The sequence below is a fragment of the Medicago truncatula genome, chromosome 7, assembly GCF_003473485.1.
Source record: "Medicago truncatula cultivar Jemalong A17 chromosome 7, MtrunA17r5.0-ANR, whole genome shotgun sequence".
In the NCBI taxonomy this organism is placed as follows: domain Eukaryota; kingdom Viridiplantae; phylum Streptophyta; class Magnoliopsida; order Fabales; family Fabaceae; genus Medicago; species Medicago truncatula.
Genome location: NC_053048.1, coordinates 52,550,923 through 52,564,949, shown reverse-complemented (window position 1 = coordinate 52,564,949; position 14,027 = coordinate 52,550,923). Strand labels below are relative to the sequence as shown.

Sequence of the window (14,027 nt, the reverse complement as noted above, 5' to 3'; positions counted from 1 at the left end):
TAAAATTGATTTGGGTTTTGAAGATGTTGGTTGGGAAATTGATTTGGCTGTTGATAATTGTAGGGATTTTGGTAGCTAAATGATTAATCAGAAGAATTTTGGGTTTGAATTGATTATTATTGGGATCCATTTTACTAAACAAAGACTAAAACTTCAAAAGAAATGATAATAATAAGATTAAGAGAGTGAAAAATTTGATTTTTTTTCTGTGTCCAAATCAAATGATCCAAATTTCTATTTGTAGAGAAAAAAAAATCACGAATTTTGGTAAAAAAAAATAATTTTTTTTATTTGCTATGAAATAATTGAGTCCAAATTATTAAGAAAATAAAAATCCAAGCAGCCAATCGTAACAAGCCACGTGTCAATGCGGGCCAGGCTTTCAACATGTTGAACCTTTTCAACACCTCTCTCCTCTTCCCTCATATTCAATAGTCTCCTCCAATAGTCTCAACATGTTGAATATGGTATTCAACAAGCCATTGTAAATGGTCTTATGAACTAGTTGTTGATATCGAGATCTAAGCTCATTTAATTGGGTATCAATGTCAAGTTAAGGACAACAATATGAAAATTGGCCTCAAGACGCACGATAGACATTGGGGTTGGTATTGGAATTGTTTCAGAGTCTCATATTGTCAAACTTATTGTACTTTTGGATATATATATATTTGGTTGACCTTCGTCATCCTTTAAATTAACTTTTAAAAATATGATCCAAACTAATTTAACATTAGTCAACTTGTAAACCGAGAAAATTACAAACCCTCCTGCATATAATTTTTGGACAAACAAAATTGCAAACTCTTTCCCAATGCATAGCTAATCAAGTCTTCAATATCAATACACATAAAAGACTAAATGTTTTGATGAAAAACTCAAATTAATTTTGACAGCATGTTATCTTATTTTATACTAAGAAGAAAAAAAAATCATTGGGTAGTGTGTTGATCGAGCTGCAGGCATTAAGCCCATACTGCGGCCACTTGATTGGAGACTTGGATAGGATGATGCATGATGTTTTCAAGGAAGATATATCAAAATAAAAAAGGAAAAATATCTACAAACCGATCTATTTTTGGAATTTGAAATCAATGAAGTTGTAATTTTGTTGGGTGTGCCACAAAGCGAATGCCACAAGACACACTTTTCGTCCATATACATACGCATTGCTTAATTATCAGCCTGTCCCTTTAATAAATTAATTAATTAAAATTCGTATTTAATTTAAAAAAAAAAAACGAAAAATGTCATGGAAAATTGTAATTGGTTTTTTGTATAATATTTTTAAAACCAAGTGAGACCCATATGTTGATTCTTTTTGGTTTGATAAATCATCTTTAGTTTCGTAGTCGTAGTCGTAGTCGTATAGTTGCGTGTACCAAGATAATTACTCCAAAAAAAGGATAATTATTAATTAATTGATTAATATACTATAAATATAAGCTCCTAGTCTAAGATTCCATTTCATTCTATCCAGCAGCAACGATGAAAATGGCTCCAACAATTCTGCCCCTGGTCACCTTATTTTTAGCTTTCTCTGTTTCTTATCTATCGGTATGTTGTCTTGTCGTTGATCATGTTTGTTCGGTCCTTTTTTTATGCTGTTAGAGCAAGTTTTGAAATTACAAGAAACGTTGTTGTTGTTGTTGACAGATCGGTGATGCGGAAACAGATGAGAAGCTTAATGGACTCAAGCTTAATTCTCATATTCTTCAGGTAACCATGATCAATATAATATTGTTTGAAGTTTGAATTTGAATTTGAATATGTGATTGTTAGTTAGTTAACAACGTTATGATCATCATTTTCTCGCAGGAGTCAATTGCAAAACAGATTAACGAAAACCCAGAGGCAGGATGGGAGGCTGCTATTAATCCTCGTTTCTCCAACTTTACGGTTACACACACTCTCTCCAAATATACAACCTTTTCATTTTTTCTATCATTTTAGTTTCATTATTTCTTTCTTGTTTTAGAAGAAAAAAAAGTCTCGCCATTTTTTCTTTCTTTAAAGTCTGATGTATACAAGAATTTGATTTTAATTCACCTACGATTTGTTTATGTTGGTTCCAGTTTATGTGACAGGTAGACTATATTGATTTTTATCCTTGCATATCAACTATATAAGTACTCTTGCACCAAATATGACCAAAAATGATTTTATAAGTCAAACAAACTAATTATCTAAAATTTAGACCTAACATGATTAGGAATTTTTTTTTATTAGACCCAACACATATGATATTTTTTTTTCTTATATTTTATTTTAGATTGAGTATGAATTTTCTCACAAACAAAAATTAGATAGACTAAGACAGAATAATAGAGACCAATTTTTTTCTTTCTTTCTTTCTACTATTTTAATGATTTTGGGCCAAAAGCAAGATATTTGTGTCTTAATTAATTATAGGGTAATGCTAACTAGTACCCGAGGGCACTAATACTAACGAGTCAAGGAAATAAAAAATGTAAGTTTTCTATTGAAGACAATATTTTCTACACTTTTCAATATCTGATTACGCAAGTTCCAAGAAATTCTTACTATATTTATTTTTTTGAGAGAAAGAAATTCTTACTATACTTATTTCCTTAACTACTGCCCCAGGGCATTTTCTTTAATTTTGTTAAGAGTTCTACTAACAAGTGCGTTAAGGGCACTATTCTTCAACAAAAAAAGTGCCCTAAGGGCACTAGTAAGAGAAATTACAAATAGAATTTTGTATTGAAAATAACAATTTTTAAACTTCTAAAAATGTTAAATACAACACTTTCCGACACAAAATTTTTATATTAGTTTTCTTAACTTGTGTCCGGTTGCACTCATTAGCATCTTCTTTTTAATAATTATCTTTTAAAGTGTATCTCACTTTAACATAGTTAGTTGCATCATATGTATGTCTTTTGAGTATGAAAATTGAAAGGCATTCTTTTTGATGCACAGGTTGGACAATTTAAGCGCCTTCTTGGAGTCAAACAAGCACCTAAAAAAGAACTGTTAAGTACACCTGTTGTAACTCATCCAAAATCATTAAAATTGCCAAAGGAATTTGATGCAAGGACAGCTTGGTCACAGTGTAGCACTATTGGAAAAATTTTAGGTCATTTACTTGCTCCTTCTCCCTATTTTTTTTAATATAATTAAATAATAATGCATTTTGCAATAGATGCTGACTCTTTTTTTGGTTGTTGACATGCATTGCTGAACCGATTTCCTCACCAAAGATCAGGTAATTCCTTTATTTCCTCATTTCAGCTATTTTTTTTTATGTTTGCGGTTTACTGTGTTTCTTTGGCCACTAAGTTCTAATCTGATCCTCATGTTGATGATGATTCAGGGTCACTGTGGTTCTTGTTGGGCATTTGGTGCTGTTGAATCATTACAAGATCGTTTTTGCATTCATTTTGACATGGTAAGTGAACTTCTTGCTGAAGCAATTAATAGACTTTTTCTTACTTATTGTGTGTATTTCGTGAATATTCACCATGACTTTGTAACCTCTTTATCTCTGTTCACACACCTACTTGAGGGCCTTGCCTCTTGAAAGAGGAACTACGGGTATGCCTCATAGTTTCCTGATAAGTGGGCAGGTCGCTCTAGCTTGCAAGAACATTTAAACACAAGTTGCAATTTGTAACATTAAGCTTCATTAATAGAAAGGCAATGCAGCCACGCTGCAGTCGGAGGTGTAGGCAAAATTGGCCGAATCTGTGATCAAATCATGTGTATTCTCTGTTTGCATTGTCCATATCTGTTCTCTTTTGAACCGTGGTTGTTGTTTTAAAACATTCTATGTTCAATTGCAGAATATATCCCTCTCTGTTAACGACCTTCTTGCATGCTGTGGATTTCTTTGTGGGGCTGGCTGTGATGGGGGGACTCCCATTTATGCATGGCGGTACTTAGCTCACCATGGTGTTGTCACTGAAGAGGTAAATTTTTTCATTCCCTTCATTGCTTAAGCGGCTAAAATCCCAAGCTCTTATGATCTGTATTTTTTGTTTTACATGTGACAGTGTGACCCATACTTTGATCAAATTGGATGTTCTCACCCTGGTTGTGAGCCAGCATATCAAACTCCCAAGTGCGTTAGGAAGTGTGTAAAGGGAAACCAGATTTGGAAGAGGTCAAAGCACTATAGTGTCAAAGCATATAGGGTCAAGTCTGATCCCCAAGATATAATGGCAGAAGTTTATAAGAATGGGCCTGTTGAAGTTGCATTCACTGTTTTTGAGGTAAATGAAAGTTTTTGCCCATCCGCAATTAAATTTTCTGCAGTCAAATTTTGTAAATCCATCCCCCCTCCTTATAGTCATATTTTGAAGACAGTGAGAGTAAATATTGGAGCCTCTGTTCAAGGGTTGAGTTTGATCATTCGATGCTTTTCATTTTGCTCAACTATAAATCTTTTCATGATAAAGATCTAGATATATGCTTTTGGCAGATTATGTTGGATTGTAAATTAGATTGAGGATTGACCTTACATTGGAATTTTGAAGATGAGTATTAGTCTTTCATGATTTTTCATGAAGTATGAGTAAAACACCTTATATCAAGTATTGATAAAAGTTGAAAAGTGACTGGTTTGGTAAGCTGAAATCACATTGAAATTAGTCCAATCATCATAGCCTAGGCTATTGCCTTGGAAATTTGTGTCTCATTCTCAGAATTATTTAAAGTTCATTTTTAAGATTATCCTATGTGATTGTGTTGTTGGGGTAGCATTTGCAAGAACAAGGACTGATGTCTAATTTGTAATAAAAGGAGCTCTGAATTGTGAAGCTGAAAATTCATTTTAGGGTAGCATAGTAATGTGAGTAGTCACAGTCGCATCAATGATAAAGTCATACTTTGGGTCTACATAGCAGCTAAATCTAGCAAAAATAGGAATTTCTACAAGCTTGATGGTAGTCAGCGATAAGAGAAAGGGGGAGAGAGAAGCAATGCATAAAAAATTCAGTATTTTAGCGACAAGAAAAGTTGAGTCAATTACAAAGTCACAGCTAAACATTAATGGGTTGGGAGAATGCATCTTGTTTGGTCACCAATCATGTAACCCCAGAAAAAAAAGTCTACCGAACTATAAGCTTGAAACATAAAAGCCAACCACTAGTAGGAGAAATCTGAGAGAGAAAAGGGAGGGGGTGGGTAGACTAAACTAATATGAAGTGTTCTCGATGAAATTTGAAATTCAACTGAAAGTGAAACCTGGACTCGTGTACTTCTAAGCTAGTTATGTAAGTGACACTTGCTAAGTTTCACCCTTGTTGCTTCTCACTTTTACTTCTGTTTGGGTTTGTGGCACATAACAACCTCAATTCTCCTGTTGTCTTAATGTTGTTCTTTCATTCAGTGCCATTTTATCATATATTATGCAATATTTTTCCTTCGCACATATTAGATTTGTGAGATATTTATTACGTTCCTCTCATTTCTTTTCATTACTTTAATCTTTTCTATTTTTTCCTTTGGTTTTCATTGCTCGTTTCATTTTGAAAAAAAGGGGTAAATTTCCATCTTTTGTGCTTTTAGGGTGTAATTTGACTTAGAATAGTAGACATAACTTTTGAGTTAGAAACTAGACAGTATTATGAATCAGAACTATTGGGCACACAAATACCAGTCCTAAAATGAAACAGAACTTATTGTATAAGATCGGTCTAATTGTGTGTTCCTTGGATCATTCCCTCAACTTTTAAGCAAATTGAGCAAACTTATGAGTCATTGGATTTACTTTATTAAAACACGGACATTTAGTAGTCTTTTATAAATCATAGGCAAGTGCGAGGAGGATTTTTGTTAGTCGGTGACTGTGTCTCACTAGTCCTATTCAAGAACGGGGACTCTGTGATGAGGGTGGATTTTTGGTTGCTTTGTCTCTTTTGTGTTGAATATAAGTGATGTGTGTTACGACTGCAACTTTCAACTAACAAAATTTGGTACCATTCTCACATCTTAAGAATACCGACTCCTTTGATCTCTTGACAGGATTTCGCTCACTACAAATCAGGAGTTTACAAACATATCACTGGTTCTGCACTAGGCGGTCATGCAGTAAAGTTGATTGGGTGGGGAACAAGTGATGAAGGGGAGGACTATTGGGTATGTTGACAATATATAAACTTGTTCCTGATTTTAGACGATAAAACTTGCAAATACATGCTACTACTCAGAATTTTATGTATACTGATTGTGTAATTTTCACTGTTTCAGCTTCTTGCAAATCAGTGGAATACAAATTGGGGAGATGTATGTTTCTTGAATTATTCTTCATTTTGAATAGTTGTTAGTATTACTTAAGATATGTCTGAGATAATGAACTAATCTAATTTACTAAACTGCAGGATGGCTACTTCAAGATTAAGAGAGGGACAAACGAATGTGGAATTGAAGATGATGTTACCGCGGGTTTACCTTCTACCAAAAATATTGTAAGAGAGGTGACTGACATGGATGTTGATGCTGGTGTTTCATTCTGAATGTGAATGTAGTAATGTTACCTTAACAGAAAGATTTGTGTTGGTATTGAAAAATCTGCACCAAATGTTGTCTGTTATCTGTATGTCTCTTTTAAGGGAAGATCTAGATTACGACTATGATGTTGGAAGACAGTAAGCTTTTGTGGTTTATGCAATGAGTTCTGTCACACGAAATAAGAGGCTAACTGTCATACTTATACTAGTTTGTTAATATTTATTTATTTCTTTCTCGTATCTTTGCAGACTCTATTTCTAGTTCGAAACGCATGGAATTATTAATTATTAAATTGTTTACAATGAATGTTTGTAAAACATTATTTGTGTTTTTTGTTACTAAAAAAATATTTATACTTGGTAAAAAAAATTATATTTTTTTAGGGGGATAAAAAACAGAAATATTTATGTTTTTACCATAGAAATTATATTTTTCCGACGAACAATATTGGAGAAATTAAGTTCCACATACTATAAACATAAAATCTGACTAGAGTTTAAGGTTAACGTGTGGATCGAGCAGCAGACATTAAACCCATAAAGCATGATGTGGGATAATTTGAAGAAAGATGAAAAAAGAAAGAATATTCTTATCAATATGTAGTAAAAATAATAAAATATCTACAAATCAATCTATGTTTGGAATTTGAATAAATGAAGTCTAATTTAGTAGGATGTGTTGATCTTGTCCTCTTATGCACATTTTTTGTGCACCAAATCTTCTTCATTAGCCAATCTCATGACTTTTAGACACAAAGCAAATGCCAGAAGGCACACTGTTCGTCCATATACACACGCATTCTCAATTATTCGCCTGTGACATGCCCCATTAACAAATCAATCCAAGAGTTTGTCATTTTTGTTAAAATCAATGAAAAAAAGTCGTGGCAAATTATAATTGGTTGATTGTATAGGTAAGCAATAAAAATAAATCTTTTTAAAAACAATGTGAGACCCATCATGTTTTATCGTATGTGGATATGAATTAGGACAATGCATAATATATGGAAGGTTTGTGGTTCGAACTCCATCTCCTCAAAAACAGAATGTGGATTAATCACTTTTTTAAATACTACTTTTTGTTTTGATAAATCACACGTTGTTTTCTTTGTTTCAATTTTCTAGCAATCTTGATTACCTATGAGCATTGCTAATTTGCTATTTGTAGAGTAATACTAAAGATTTAAACAAGAAAGAGAAAATCACATAGAAAAACAGAAAATTTGACCAATCAGACTCTAACTAATATAGAAGATTGATTTTTTGTCCTTCAAAAAGAAGAGAGATTTTTTTCTCTCTCTCAAAGGGAGATAAAAAAATCAGACTCTAACTAATTGTAGATAAAAGAGTGATTTTTTTTTTTAAGGGGTGATAAAAGAATGAATGGTTATTATTTATACTTTGATTCTGATACGAATGATTTGTATTTTTTTATCAAACTTATCTTGTAACAATAATCATTTTTCTTATTTTATTTATAGAGTTATGGGCTGCACCACTAATTGAAGTTGGGTATCGCAAGATAATTACTCCATCTTATGAAAAACAAAGTTTATTAATTGATTAATTAATTAGTTAATAAACTGAAGAAAAAAAATATTAATAAAAACAACACAAAATATAAGATGTGTTTGCCATGACAATACTAACATCTTGTAATCCAAAAATTGAATACTCTGCGAATAAGTGTACTTCTCAAGTACACTGCATCCACCAACACAATGTAAAACAAAGAAGTTTCTTTAACATGTGCAAGATCATCCTTTATATGAAACTTATTTTAGAACAACCTCTATATAAAAAGATGCCTTCACTTAAATGACTTTATTCTACACACGATCACCACACAAAAGAGACCCCTTAACTCGAATGCAACATCAACAAATGATAAGTTCATTTGACTACAATATAAGATTGTCAACCAACAAAAAAAACGCTATGCAACCAGCTTTTCATTATGTCAAATACTTGTTTGATAACAACTTTAAATAAAAATAATTTCAACCTACATATCAGATAAAAAAATGTAAAAGAAGAATGAATATAATAATTTATATTTCTAAAATAATAATTTTTTATGTGAGTGCACTCAAAATCAAATTATTTTTATTTGAAAAAATTGTCAACAAGAAATATAAGCTCTCAGTTTTAGATTCCTTTTCATTCTATCTAATAAAAATGACTCCAACAATTCTGTCCCTGGCTACCTTATTTTTAGTTTTCTTCGCGCCTTATCTACGGGTTTCTTTTTCTGCTTTAGTTTCATTTCTACTTTTGATTTTTCTTCTTCTTTTTGGCTTTCTATTTTGAACTCTTGTGTTGTTAGTTAGACTGTTAAAGACGTTTTGAATTTACAAGAAACATTGTTGACAGTTCGGTGAGGCGAAGACATATGAGCTTAGTGAAGTCAAGCTTAATTCTCATATCCTTCAGGTAATCAATTATTTCGCTAATGATTAATGTTTCAAGTTTCAATAATATATGTATATGGTTGACTTGACTTTATTCTATCTATCTATCTATGAATCTTGTGAACGATATGTTACGATCATTATTCTCGCAGGAGTCTATTGCTAGACAGATTAACGAAAACCCAGAGGCAGGATGGGAAGCTACAATTAATCCTCGTTTCTCAAATTTTACGGTTACACTTTCACTTTCTCCAATTATACCATTTTAATTTTTTTATTAAGTTTTAAATACATTTTTTTAGATAATAATCATTTTGGTCCCTAAATGTATAACGAGTTGACACAATAGTCCCTAAATGTATCAAAAATCTCAAGATAGTTATTGATTTTGCATTTTGTTAATCAAAATAGTCCGTTAAACACTGTCATATCATTTGTCAATATACTCACTTATTGTTATATAAGTCCCTATGAGAAGAGAGTTTTTGTCAGCATAGAGGGGACTATTTTAACGTTGGAGACTATTTTGATCAATAAAGTGCACAATCACTATTTTGAATTTTTTGGACCAAAATGACTATTCCCCTATACATTTTTTGTAGCAGTTTTCAGTTGTATTTTATTTTTGCCTAAATTGCTCTTTTGGTCCCTTAACATTAGGCCCTTTTGCAAAAGTGACGCCCCCACTGATTTTGACCGGCTCAACGCCGGTGTTGGGGACCACAATCAAAGGTTTGTGTAAGTTTGAGGGCCAAAGTTGCCGATCTGTGTAAGTTAGGGGTCCAAAAGTGCAATTTAGCCAATTAATAAAATACAAACGTGGCATTTGAGTATATTTGAGGGCCAAAATTGCCAATCCCTATAAGTTAGGGGGACCAAAAGTGCAATTTAACCAATTAATAAAATACACGTGTGGCATCTGAGTCATTAAATTTAGTGTCCACATATGCATGTTTTGAGTATGCAAGACATTGTGTTTGATCAATGCACAGGTTGGACAATTTAAGCGGCTTCTTGGAGTCAAACAAACACCCCGAAGTGAACTGAGTAGTGCACCTGTTGTAACTCATCCAAAATCATTAAAATTGCCAAAGGACTTCGATGCAAGGACAGCTTGGTCGCAATGTAGCACCATTGGGAGAATTCTAGGTCATTCATTTGCTCCTCATTATTATTTTACTTTGATTACATATTGCATTTTGCAATAGGTGTTGCAGAGTGCTAACTCTTCTTTTTTGTTATTGGAAACAACATGGATTGCTGAACCGATTTTCTCACTAAAGATCAAGTAATTGTCTTTTTCCTGTTTTTAGCTACTTTTTTTTAATTTTTTTTTTTATGTTAAGATTCACTATGGTTCTTTGACCATGAAGTTCTTATCTGATCCTTGTGCTGATGATGATTCAGGGTCACTGTGGTTCTTGTTGGGCATTTGGTGCTGTTGAATCATTATCAGATCGGTTTTGCATTCATTTTGACATGGTAAATAAACTTCTTGCTGAAGCAATTAGGATTTTTTTTCTTATTTATTGTGTGTGATTGTGAATATTCACCATAGCTTTGTAAACCTCTTTATCTCTATGCACAAAGCTACTTGAAGAGCTTACCTCTTGAAAGAGGAACTAATTGTTGGCATGACTCATAATTTACTGATAAGTGGGTAGGTCACTCGAGGTTTGTGTGTTCTCTGTAACCCTAATCTTGAATACTAGAAAGGCACCACTACAACCACTCTACAGTTGGAGACATAGGCAAAATTGTGTTCTCTATTTGTGTTTTTCCTATTTGTTTTCTTTTGAACCTAAGTTGTTGTTCTAACACTAACATTCAGTGTGTTCAAATGCAGAATGTATCCCTCTCTGTTAATGACATTCTTGCATGCTGTGGCCTTCTTTGTGGGGCTGGCTGTGCTGGGGGGACTCCCTTTTCTGCATGGATATACTTAGCTCACCATGGTGTTGTCACTGAAGAGGTAACAAATTTTCATTCTTGCTTAGAGAATAAAATCCCGGGCTCTTTCTTTTGATCTGTATTTTTTATTACATGTGCTAGTGTGACCCATACTTTGATCAAATTGGCTGTTCTCATCCTGGCTGTGAGCCAACATACCGAACTCCAAAGTGTGTTAAAAAGTGTGTAAATGGGAACCAGCTTTGGGAGACTTCAAAGCACTATAGTGTCAAAGCATATACGGTCAACTCTGATCCCCAAGATATCATGGCAGAAGTTTATAAGAACGGGCCAGTTGAAGTTGCATTCACTGTTTATGAGGTAAATGGATGATTTTGCCCGTCTTTTTGCAATTAAATTTTATGCAATCAAATTTTGAAGACAATGATAATAGATTGTGGGAGGCTCTGATCAAGGAGCGAGTTTGATCATTTGAGACTTTTCATTTTGCTTAACCATAATCCTTTTTAGGATAAAGATCTATATATATATATTCTTTTGGCATATTATGTTGGATTATAAAATTAGACTGTGGATTGAGCTTACATTGGAATTTTGAATATGAGAATTAGTATTTCAAGATTTTCCATGAAGAGTAAAACACCTTATATGAAGTATTGGTAAAAGTTGAAAAATGAGCGGTTTGGTAAGCTTTTACACACATTGAAATTAGTCTAACCGTCATTCCAGCTTAGCTATTGCTTTGGAAATTTGTGTCTCATTCTCAAAATTATTTAAAGTTCACTTTTATTATTGAGAGGACTTAACTTATCCTATATGATTGGATGAGTTGGGAAAGCATTTGCAAGAACAAAGACCGAAGGCGAAATCTAATTTTTAATAAAGGAGCTATGAATTATGAAGCTGAAAGTCCATTTAGTGTAGCAATGTGAATCTTCTAAATCCCAACAGCTAAATATAGCAAAACTAGATATTTCTACAAGCTTGATGGCAGTCAGTGATAAAAGAAAGGGAAGAGCGAGAGTCGATACATGAAAATTTCAGTATTTTAGTCACAAAAAAAGTTGAATCAATAACAAAGTCTCAGATATTACATTGGATTTGGACTTAGGAGAATGCATTGCGTTTGGTCAGTGTTACCCCAGAAAACGTAAAATTCAACCTCTGGTAAGAAAAATATGAGAGAGAAAAGGGAGGGGGGATAAAAAGAATAAAATAGAAAATCCTCCAATATAGCCAGGTCTTTACTTCAAAGATTACATTAAATTTCACATATTGTTTAGTTTGTATTTAGGCTAATAAATATTTGATTTTTTTGGTACCTTCTATTTTTTTTTTATCTGAATTGCATATGTTACAAATTAGATGGAATTGTATAAATGTAACACATCTGATTTTAAAGCAGCAGTTTTGTCATATAATACTAAAAACTGCTTGAAAATCTAGATGTTCAATTAGGCTATAACCAGATTATGAATTTCAGTCCAACTTCGACATGAACTTGCATTGGTATGCACCGATAGACTGGAATAATATGAAGTGTTCTCAATGAAATTTGAAACTCAATCAAAACAGAAACCTGGAGTCGGTATACCCATAGGCTAGTTGCTACTAATTAAGAAATGACAAGCTGCAATAGTTGATATGTGACCTTTCGTTTTGTTTCATTTCTTTGATATTGTAAGAGACACTTGCTAAGTTTCCACCCTTGTTGCTTCTCCCTGTTACTATTGTTTGGGTTTGTGAAACTTTACAGCCTCAGTTCTCCCATTGTCTTAATGTTGCTCCTTCCTTCCTTCTGTGCCATGTTATCGGATATGCCATATATCTCCTTCACACATATTAGATTTGTGTTATATTACATTCCTTTTATTCCATTTCTTTATCTTTTAATGTTTTTCCCTTGGTTCTCGGTACTCGGGGCCAGTTGTCATCTCTTGTGCTTTGAAGACGCAGATTGACATAGGATAGAAGATACAATTTTCAAGTTAGAAACTAGACGGCGACCTTTCTGTTAATGTTTGTGGATCATTCTCCTATCCTTTTGCATAACCTTGACTCTTTTGATCCCTTGACAGGATTTTGCTCATTACAAATCAGGAGTTTACAAACACATCACAGGTTTTGCACTAGGCGGTCATGCAGTAAAGTTGGTTGGGTGGGGAACAAGTCATGAAGGGGAGGACTATTGGGTGTGTTGACAATTTATAAACTTGTTCCTGATATTAGAGAACAACACTTTCAAACACATGCTTCTATTCAGAATTTTATGTGCGCTGACTGTGTTAATTTTCACTGTTTCAGCTTCTTGCAAATCAGTGGAATACGAATTGGGGGGATGTATGTTTCTTGAATTATTCTTTCAGCTTGAATAGTTGTTACTTAAGATATGTCTTAGCTAATGAACTAAGTTAATCTACTAAACTGCAGGATGGTTACTTCAAGATTAAGAGAGGGACAAACGAATGTGGGATTGAAAATGCTGTTACTGCTGGTTTGCCTTCTACCAAAAATATTGTGAGAGAGGTGACTGACATGGATGTTGATGCTGATGTTTCATTCTAATGCAAATATAGTACTCTTACCTTAATGACGAAGTCTAGGGTGAAACACCTCGCCATGTCTTTCAGGTGCATAAGATTACACAGTGTAATAGTACAGATTATAAATGATTGATAGTGATCCTAATTTTATTATCTACAAGCAACCTCTTACTTAACTAAATCATTTACTTTTTGCTGATATAGTAGGGATGAATCATCCGAGGATTATTGCTATGTAGTTTCTTTTTTGGGCTACAGCCCTTTTTTATTAAAATAATAATAATAAAATTGCACAGCTTCGCTCATTTGATTGGAATTTGGAGTAGACAACTTGTCCCGTATGTCGTAAAAAAGATATATCTTCCCTTCATTTGTTTGAACAAGATATAACTTTTCCTTGAATTTTGTCAACAACACTAGCAAATTTTATTTTGTTGCTACAAAACCCTAATTTTTTTGTGCTTTTCTTTTTAATCTCTTTGTAAAACGTTGCATTCTCAATTAAAGAATGAAAATGCTGGAACAATATTCTAATTAAAACAGGAAGGAATTGTTGGAGAAAACAGCACAAATATTATAGCTCGTTGGTTTCACCAAAACAACACAAAACGGTTGTCACAACGTTAATTAATTGCAAGTAAACTAAAGCCAGCTAAAAAGGCATTATTTTGTGTGAATTGTGATTGTGA

At 33.1% G+C, this 14,027-nt stretch overlaps 2 protein-coding genes across 2 annotated transcripts; both read left to right on the top strand.

Annotated features, from left to right (window-relative positions):
* Window positions 1-1,401: 1,401 nt before the first annotated feature.
* LOC11436390 (cathepsin B-like protease 2) lies at window positions 1,402-6,713 on the top strand. The gene is made up of 11 exons (XM_003626055.4): window positions 1,402-1,557; window positions 1,657-1,719; window positions 1,819-1,899; window positions 2,944-3,100; window positions 3,225-3,229; window positions 3,338-3,412; window positions 3,807-3,932; window positions 4,017-4,235; window positions 5,989-6,102; window positions 6,214-6,249; window positions 6,345-6,713. Exons 1-11 carry the CDS (start codon window positions 1,489-1,491, stop codon window positions 6,477-6,479), a joined length of 1,080 nt encoding a protein of 359 aa, XP_003626103.2. The 5' UTR covers window positions 1,402-1,488; the 3' UTR covers window positions 6,480-6,713.
* Window positions 6,714-8,574: 1,861 nt separating this feature from the next.
* Window positions 8,575-13,643, top strand: LOC11436852 (cathepsin B-like protease 2). The gene is made up of 11 exons (XM_003626054.4): window positions 8,575-8,714; window positions 8,847-8,906; window positions 9,037-9,117; window positions 9,877-10,033; window positions 10,168-10,172; window positions 10,292-10,366; window positions 10,731-10,856; window positions 10,937-11,155; window positions 12,874-12,987; window positions 13,100-13,135; window positions 13,226-13,643. The coding sequence occupies exons 1-11, from the start codon at window positions 8,652-8,654 to the stop codon at window positions 13,358-13,360; spliced, it is 1,071 nt and encodes a 356-aa protein (XP_003626102.2). The 5' UTR covers window positions 8,575-8,651; the 3' UTR covers window positions 13,361-13,643.
* Window positions 13,644-14,027: the final 384 nt, after the last annotated feature.

Coding starts and splice junctions, on each gene's coding strand:
- LOC11436390 (XM_003626055.4), top strand. CDS start 1,489: ATGAAAATGGCTCCAACAATTCTGCCCCTGGTCACCTTATTTTTAGCT. Junction 3,933..4,016: donor ATGGTGTTGTCACTGAAGAG/GTAAATTTTTTC, acceptor TACATGTGACAG/TGTGACCCATACTTTGATCA. Junction 4,236..5,988: donor TTGCATTCACTGTTTTTGAG/GTAAATGAAAGT, acceptor ATCTCTTGACAG/GATTTCGCTCACTACAAATC.
- LOC11436852 (XM_003626054.4), top strand. CDS start 8,652: ATGACTCCAACAATTCTGTCCCTGGCTACCTTATTTTTAGTTTTCTTC. Junction 11,156..12,873: donor TTGCATTCACTGTTTATGAG/GTAAATGGATGA, acceptor ATCCCTTGACAG/GATTTTGCTCATTACAAATC. Junction 12,988..13,099: donor ATGAAGGGGAGGACTATTGG/GTGTGTTGACAA, acceptor TCACTGTTTCAG/CTTCTTGCAAATCAGTGGAA.